Raw genomic sequence first — 8,989 nt, 5'->3', positions numbered from 1 at the left:
GAGTTGGGTTTCGTCTAACGAGTTCAAACTCGAGACATATTTTAACAATCTCCATCTTTGCTCGATATTGGAACCAAGTCACAATTGCTTCTATGAAAATATGAATTTCACTGCTACTCTCCCACAACCCTTCATGGGCTTAATCACCACAGACATCTTTCAAGTCCAAGTCTTACTTGAACTTTGCCATAACCGTGGACCTTATCAGAATACCAACTTCACATGCACCTTTAACTACTCCACAAGGATTTTCCAACACAACCTCCTTAACCACAGATAAAGGAAAACCATCGTTGCATCCACATATATTAGGAGATCAAATATGCACCTTATCAAACTCAGTAGTTACAGCCACCATTAGTTCTGCAGGCTCTACCTCGCTATAAGTACCATCTGTGTTGACTACTTCGCTAATACCTACTACTTGTGAAGTTTTTGGTTGCAACTCTACATCAAGCTAAACACCGTTCAGATCCGTATGAATACTACCACAAACACTCCTAGCCAGAAGTATTAGAGACTCGTCAAATGTAACTTCTCTGTTAATAAAATGTGAATTTAATTCCGGCACCACAACCTATAACCCTGGTCACCTTGTGCATAACCTAGGCACATGCACTTTCTTACCCTTCTATCGAGCTTACCATCACTCACTCGAACATAACATGGGCAACCAAATATTCTAATAACAAAATAATCAGCAACATTACTTGACCACACTTCTTCGATAGTCTAACATCCAATCTCTATCGATGGGGATCTATTCACCAAGTAGCTCGCTAGTAAGCACATCCACCAGGAATCTCTTAGCCATAACAAAACTAAAGAACATTTTATGGGTCGTCTCTAGTAATGTTCTACAATGTGCTACTCATCAACTCTGCAACCTGTTGTGATTCACTACCATTAGTGCAGTGTCTCACAATACTTTCCTTCATGTAGAATTCATTTAACAGTTTCGAGCCAAACTCTATACTACTGTCAATCCATACATGCCTGATTATTTTACCAGTCTCCTTTTCGATCAAATCTCTCAACTGCCTGATCCTGACAACAGCATCAAACTTGTGCCTAAGCACAAACACCCAGGTCTTCTTCGAGTAGTCATACACAATTGCTAGCATAAATCTAGCACTCTTCCTAGAAGGAAATAGCAACAATTTACGAACATCCAAGTAAATTAACTATGCAATCTCCGTGGTTTCTCTTATAGCCGTACTAAACTGCACTTTCCGCCGTTTACCTAGGTCACAGCACCTGCATACATTTAGTTCATGACACACGGCAGAGTCCTTTTACTTAGAACCTTTAGGCTTCTCTTGCTAATGTGCCACAAACGTATATGCCACAATTCAGACTCTCAAACAGATGCATATGACGTCTTCACAGCGAAATTTGTCACACTCTCATCTTGAAGCTCATACAATCCATTGTGCTTGATTCATCTCATTATCACCAGGGCACCTCGAACAACCTTCAAAACTCCACTTTCTAAAGTATACCGACACCCAACTAAATCCAGGGCGCTCAAGGAAATCAGGTTCTTCTTCAACTCTAGAACATGGCACACTCCAGCCAATGTCCTCATGATACTATCATCCATTCTGATTCTAACATCGCTAACAACCACGACATCGCATTGAGTATTGTTCCCAAACTACACTATACTACTATCCATGCATTGATAAGTAGTAAACTAGTTCCTATTTGGTGTAATGTGAAATGAATAACTAGAATCCATAATCCATCCATCAAATGATGAATAATCAGTGACAGACAAAACATAATCAACACTATCTAAATTACTATCAACTACAACTTCAACATGATTGTAGACTCGACTCTAATTCCCTTACCCTTTTCGTTCTTCAGCTGAAGGCAATCCCTTCTAAAATGCCCCCTCTTGCCACAACTCCAACAAACAGTACCGCCAGTCCTAAACTGACTATGTTTGTTCAAGTTTATACTACTCCTGCTAACACTATTACCGGTTCTTCCTCTACTTTCACTTACAATAAGAGTAGTATATTAACTATTAGGCAATAAGGATAATAGAATCAAAATATGTACCTCATCTTCAAAATAAATATCAAATGAACTCAATTGACTAAGGATCACATTGAATTCATTGATATGATTAGCAACTGATGCACCTTCGCTCATCTTTAAGTTAAACACACATCATATCAGATAGACCTTGTTAATCGTAGAGGGCTTCTCGTACATGTCTGACAGGGCTTTCATCAGTCCCGCTGCGTTCTTCTCTTTTACGATGTCAAACGCGAAGTTACGAGTCAACGTCAGCCTAATAACACCCAATGCTTGTCTATCCAACAATTCCCATTCAGCTTGCTTCATCAACTTAGGTTTCTCTCCAGACACGAGTAAGTAGAGTTTTCTCTTATACAAATAATCATCAATCTACGTCTTCCAGAAACCAAAATCATTCCCATCAAATCTGCTGATTTTTATTTTTCTTTCTTCTGTCGCCATCGATTCACTTTTTCAGCCAAGCCTAGCTATGATACCAAGTGTTGTGAAAGCAAGTGATTGAATAATAAAATAGACAAAATAGGAAAATAAATCGGATACCAAATTTATGTGGTTCGGTCGATGTGACCTATGTTCACAGAGAGAGAAGCAAAGAATTTCACTATAGGTCAAGCACTACAGCGGACAGTACAACTACATTCGAGGGCAAAAGAACACTATAAGTGCCATAACTTGTGTACGGAGATCACTTTGGTGCCATAACTTTTTTTCGGATCACTTTGGTGCCAAGTCGGAGGAAAAATGATCACTTAAGTGTCATAAGTTTTTTTTGGATCACTTCAGTGCTAAAATTTTTGAAAAACGATCACTTAAGTGCTAAAATTTTTTAAAAACGATCATTTAAGTGCTAAATTTTTTTAAAAACGATAACTTAAGTGCCAATCTCCGGCGAGCCACGTCAGCTTCAGAAATTAATAAAAAAAATGCCACGTCGGATTTCCGGCGAAAAATTGTGTACGGCACCGGAGTTGGCACTTAAGTGATCGTTTTTCAAAAAATTTAGCACTTAAGTGATCGTTTTTCAAAAATTTTAGCACTAAAGTGATCAAAAAAAAGTTATGGCACCAAAGTGAGCGCCGTACACAAGTTATGGCACTTGTAGTGTTCTTTTTTTGCCACATTCGAGTCACTCAAACACTTTCAATGTTCCCTAGCCCCCAATAACTCACATGATGTTTAGCCTCACAATTCCTCACGAAATAATCTTCAATCTCATGAAAGAATTACACAAATATTACCACAAGATTTTGGTTATCAAACACTAACTAATCAGGACACAATTCTTGAATAGTTTCTCCAACAATTTTCACGAGAACTTCAACAATTGGACTAGACCACTGCTAAACGATCACGGCGCTAACTGCAATATACATGCAAGCAAGACACGCCCAAGAGAAACCCACAAATACATTGATATATGCCACCGCCAGAGGAAGTCCCAAGTAGGACCGTTCAAAGAAATCCAACCGAGTCAAAATAGGCAAGTGGATATAAGCCTTTACATTTCTATTTTTCTTTGCTTGCGTCCACTCTGATTCGTAATCTGCTTTCCTCGATTTTAGACATCCACAAAAACATTAAACTTTCGTGGACTTTCCTTAAATCAATCTCGGATCGGATTTTCTCTAACGGGCTCAAACTCGAGACTTATTTTAACAAACATCTTGAGGTTTGTCATTGGAGATCACTTTAGATCTTGTCTTATTAGAGGATGGTAAGTGCTATTTTTTAAAAATAGAGGGTAAGGGTAATTGGGTGAAATGTAAGGATGGTTTTTGGTATTTTCCTTTTTTTAATTTGGTTGGGAAAAATTGAGAAAACTAACAACTAATGGTAGCTCCATAAATCTATATCTTCTTTCAAATTACACTCAAATCATTTCAGCTGGACAAGCAGAAAGTTTAAAGGACAGACCAGCAGACAAATTTCTCTAAGCCAGAGTACTTAGAGAACCTAAATGTAATGAAAAGAAATTCATCATCGCGGTAATCGTCCGCAATTAGAAGTCCACATTAGTCAACTAAGTCCTTAGCATAGTTGCTTGTCTTTGAAAAGAAGCTGCAATCAGCGGCAATAAAACGATCCTTGAAAACCAAACACTACAAAAAAAGCCGGGTTTTGCCACGAAAAATTTGGCAAAATTCATGGCAAAATGAATTTAAGACGAAATTAGTGACGGAAAAAATTCGTCGCTAATAGACCGTTGCAAAATTTTGCCACGGAAAATTTCAATTTTCGTGGCTAATTTGCGACGAAAAAAATTCGTCGCTAATTATTCGTTGCAAAATTCGTGGCTAATTTGCAACGAAAAATAATTCGTCGCAAAATTTGTCGCTAATTATTCGTGGCAAAATTCGTGGCTAATTTGCGACAAAAAATATTTGTGGCAAAATTCGTGGCTAATTTGCGACGAAGTATATTCGTGGCAAAATTCCGTCGCTAATTTGCCACGAACATTATTTTGTGGCAAAATTCGTCGCTAATTACTCGTGGCAAACTTCCGCTAAATATTCGTGGCAAAATTCGTCTGTAATTTGCCATGAGATCTATTCGTGGCAAAATTCGTTGATTATTTTTTTTTGTTGGTCGCGAAATTGCGACGAAATATTTTCGTGGCAAAAATCGTTGCTAATTATCCGTGGCAAAATTTCTCGCATTTCGTGGCAAAATTCGTGGCTAATTTGCCAAAAAAAAATTTCATTTTTTTGCGACGAATTTATTCGTGGCAAAAGTCGTGGCTAATTTGCCACGAACACATTTCGTGGCAAAATTCGTGGCTAATTTGCCAAAAAAATCTAATTTTTTCAATTATTTGCACAACTTATTCGTGGCAAAATTGTGGGTAATTTGCCACGAACACATTTAGTGGCAAAATTGTGGCTAATTTGCGAGCAAAATTTATTTTTCAATTATTAGCGACGAAATTCTTCGTGGCTAAAATTCGTGGCAAAATTCGTGGCTAATTTACCACAAACAAAATTCGTGGCAAAATTCATGGCTAATTTGGGACCATATTTTTCTTGTTGGTTTTTTGCGACGAACTTATTCGTGGCTAATTTGCCAACAAATTTTTTTTTTGGTCAGTATTTTGCCACGAAAAATTTTGACTTTTGCGACGGACATTATTCGAAAACGAATTTGGCGACGAATTTTAATGAATAATTTAGGGACGAATGTTGTTTAGGGACGATTTCGATTTGAAATCTAATTAACATTGGTAGAAAATCACAGTCAAGACAAGAACAAACCCCAAAAAGAAAGAAATGAAACAAAGTTCTAAATTAGCCAGTTCGCAAACTATTGTAGCAAACTATTGATCTTGCCAAGAAGTTCTTTCACGTTGTCTATAGTGTTCTCCAAGAATCGAAGTCCTGTCCATCTGCAGCACAAACATCACAATATCAAACTCCTAACCCCTGTTAATTTTTTCACATCTATTCAACAGCAGAAGCATAAAGATATAAGTACCTCTTGGAAATTTAAACTAGCAAAGATGATCATCATCGTCAGCATCATCATCAGGAATCTCATTATCATCATCATTGTGGCCATCACCTACTGGATTAGTAGGAGGTACAGGAGGAACGTCATCAGCTTCGAGGTTGAGGTGTCGCATGATCAATTGCAAACGTTTTTTTCACTCCTCTCATTTCTTCGTCCTTTTGTACAAGTAATTGTTTCAGGTGGTTCAATTCTTGGTCCGTTCGCTCCTCGTGTTGTGCCCTTAAAAAAGCCGCACTGGAGGATGAAGTTGCAGCAGCCAGCGTTCTGTACATCCTTGACAAGGATCCCATTCCAAATATTTGACTTCTTCTCATTCCACCCGATGCCTCCATCCATAATGCCATAATATCTCGGACGCAGCAACACTATCACCGTCACCATCACCATCACCACTAGCAGCAGCCGTGCTCATTACAAGTTCATCATATTTGTCCTACATTAACAATATAGATAAAAATAAAAAAAACTTAATATATATAAATACAAAATATAACCTTACATACCTTAATAGCTTTTGCTCGATTGCCAGTCCAAGTCTTATCTTTTTTCTGAAAGGTGTGTTCAAATGTAGCCATAAATGTTGGTTCCGTCCCCAATTCATCTGCCTACAAAATATAGACATAATTACGACATAATTATTGATTTAACTTACAACATGTTTAAAAGACTTACCATTCTTTTTCTATGCTTCTCGATATTGATAGAGCCCCCAACATATGTGGCAGACCCTTCACTAGAACTAGAAGCTCGATTCTTCTTATTAATTTCACTGATTTGCTTATGCTTTTCGGTGTCCCAAGTGCTCTTAATTTCCGCCCAATTGTCAGCTGTAATAAAATCTGACTTTTCTTGACTTCTCTTTGCTCTATTCATCACATTTCGCATGTGATCATCGGCTTTCTTCTTAAAATTTCTTTTAACTTCTTTCTCTTCCGCTTCATCCCACCTGAACTTCCGCTGCAAGCAATCAATAGAAAAATAATTGTACACTCAGTATGCTAAATCGAACTTAGTTTGTGAGGAAATAGAAGGACAAAACTTACCTTGAACTCATTCCACCACAATTCCTTTATTTCTTTTGGAGCGGTGGTCCAACTACTATACTGCCCCATCCAATAGTTATTGATTATTTTATTAAGTCTCCTCACAACATACGTAGCATCCGTGAATCTGCAAACGGGTTATAACGATTTCAACATACGTAGCATCCGTGAAGCATACGGACAATTCAGTTGACATCCATAATAATTCACATATACTTAAAAAAATGAAATACTTACGAATCTCCAAATGGGGCTATCATGAATCGGGTATCTTCTTCATAATTCGAGTGTTGTGTTGAAGAAGAAGGCGGAACCGAAGGCGATGGAACTGAAGTAAATTCAGTTCGCATTTGAGGGTCGGAGGAAGGGCCAATGTGTCCATGTACTAGTTGAGGGTTAGATTAAAGGGTAGAGGAAGCGGAAAGGGACGGGGACGAGGACGAGGAATGGGAAGGGCCTAGTCTTCTTTGTGAAGCATCACCACGACGCATGTGACCTCCACGTTTATACTAAAAGTTGCAAGGTTAGACAAAAATGTAAAAAATTATGAACATGTATTAGGGACACATAATGACGTACGTCGTGAAGCTTACCATTTTGTTATTGAGAGCAAGAGAGAAACTTGGCCCCTGAAAAAAAAAGGAAGCTATCCGGAAATGACTACCAGCTAAATTTCTAGTCCTACAATAGTAAAAAAGGGAGAACTCATCTAGCTGGTCAGGGTCATCAAATTTTCAGTTAATTGCTGTAATTCGACTTGTTTTAAAATTTAATTGCATGTTTTGAAAGCCTTAGAACTTAATAAGTTACACTTTCACAACAAATTTTATGATGCAAGGAAATCAGTAAGTTCTGTTCAACAAATTTTAATAAGTTTTGATTGCATGTTTTATGGTGCACATATCCCTTTTAAATGACTATATCAACTTCAACATGGAAATCAATAAGTTTTGAACAAGTAATTATAAGGCTTTACCCCGAAGGGAGCCATTCCAGAAATTCTCGATGGCCAAAGCTTCAACTTAGGCCAAAGAAGGTTTGGAAATAGTTTTCAAAACCCATCTAAACTACTCCGAAACGAAAAAAAAAAAACGCAAATGTCACGGAAAACACTATTCACAAGAATCGTTTTTTGCCAAAAAAACCCATCTAAACGACTCCAAAAAGCCAAAAAACGACTTGCGTCACGGCCATAGGATGTGATTTTGGATCAGCGGGCCGTTTCCACTTGACCGACCAAATTTCAGCTCATTCCGACCACATTTCACCTCATTCCGACCAAATTTCAAACGAATTTCAACTAAATTTCAACCTAAATCTAACCAAATTTCAGCTCATTCCGACCAAATTTCAACCTAAATCTGACCGAATTTCAACCTAAATATGAGGAATTTGATTCTGTTTCGTGAGCGAAACAAAAACAGAACCATTCTATTTCGCCCACGAACAGAACGCAGCGAAGCAAACCCAACACGAAGCCAACACGTACGGCCGAAGCACGGAAGCGTGAAGCACATAAGCGCCCACGAAACATAACTGTTTCGCCCACGAACAAAACAAAGCAGAAGCACAGAAGCGCCCACGAAACATAACCAAATTCGTGGGCGAAACAGTAACGAGCGGCGGTGCCCAACACAAAAGCCAGCCAACACGAAGCGAAGCACGAAGCATAGCGAAAGGTATGCACCCAAATGTAGACCCAACACAAATATCAGAACAGAAGCATAAGCAGACGCAAACGCCCAGAAATAACGCCAAAAAGCAAACCCAAGCAAACGTACCTCTCGTTTCCCAACAGAAGCAGACCGAACACTCTCGGACGCCGCCGAAGAACCCAACAGAAGCAGACCGCGCGCTGGGTGTCCTCGCTTCCCAGCGTCCGCCGCCGAAGAACGCCGAGAATCGCGCCGAAGAATGCCAAAGAACGCCGAAGAACGCCAAAGGTCGTCGAGAATCGTTCGACCGAGACTTGCAACAGAAACAAAGAAGAGGGAGAAGACAGAGACAGAGAAGAGGCAGATGTTGGAGAGAAGATTGGTTCGATCGTGAGAAGATAAGAACCCTAATTTGTACCCGCACATGAAGACGATGCCGGTTTGTGAATTTCCGCTGAAATTAGCCACGGATTAAAAATCGTGGCTAATATCGTGGCAAATTAGCCACGGAATAAAATTCGTGGCTAATATCGTGGCAAATTAGCCACGGAATAAAATCCGTGGCTAATTTGCCACGTTATTAGCCACGAATTGTTATTTTGTCGTGGCTAATTTGCCACGATATTAGCCATGAATTGTTATTTTCCGCGGCAAATTCAATCGAAATATAAAATTATCACGGCAAACACTAATATTTTTGGCTTTTCATGAAATCCGTGGCTAAAATCCGTGGCA

The 8,989-nt window shown here is 38.9% G+C and overlaps 2 protein-coding genes across 3 annotated transcripts; both read right to left on the bottom strand.

Annotated features, from left to right (window-relative positions):
- Positions 1 to 5,866: 5,866 nt before the first annotated feature.
- On the bottom strand, positions 5,867 to 7,049 carry LOC130134825 (uncharacterized). Its single transcript, XM_056302526.1, has 5 exons — positions 6,837 to 7,049; positions 6,600 to 6,726; positions 6,229 to 6,513; positions 6,060 to 6,161; positions 5,867 to 5,989 (listed from the first exon to the last, which is right to left on the bottom strand). Exons 1-5 carry the CDS (start codon positions 6,947 to 6,949, stop codon positions 5,867 to 5,869), a joined length of 750 nt encoding a protein of 249 aa, XP_056158501.1. The 5' UTR covers positions 6,950 to 7,049.
- LOC130134858 (uncharacterized) lies at positions 7,048 to 8,709 on the bottom strand. 2 transcript variants are annotated; one of them, XR_008814345.1, is made up of 2 exons: positions 8,381 to 8,709; positions 7,048 to 7,108 (listed from the first exon to the last, which is right to left on the bottom strand). XR_008814345.1 is itself a non-coding variant. In XM_056302608.1 (2 exons), exons 1-2 carry the CDS (start codon positions 8,678 to 8,680, stop codon positions 7,275 to 7,277), a joined length of 306 nt encoding a protein of 101 aa, XP_056158583.1. In that variant the 5' UTR covers positions 8,681 to 8,709; the 3' UTR covers positions 7,250 to 7,274. The 2 variants fall into 2 exon arrangements, 1 of the variants encoding a protein (XP_056158583.1); XM_056302608.1 differs by lacking the exon at positions 7,048 to 7,108 and adding an exon at positions 7,250 to 7,280.
- Between the last annotated feature and the right edge of the window lie 280 nt (positions 8,710 to 8,989).

Source organism: Syzygium oleosum, unplaced genomic scaffold (assembly GCF_021117445.2).
Source record: "Syzygium oleosum isolate NSW1041296 unplaced genomic scaffold, Sole_v2.1 Sole_v2.24, whole genome shotgun sequence".
NCBI classification, from domain to species: Eukaryota; Viridiplantae; Streptophyta; class Magnoliopsida; order Myrtales; family Myrtaceae; genus Syzygium; species Syzygium oleosum.
This window is presented reverse-complemented; position numbering and strand designations above follow the sequence as displayed.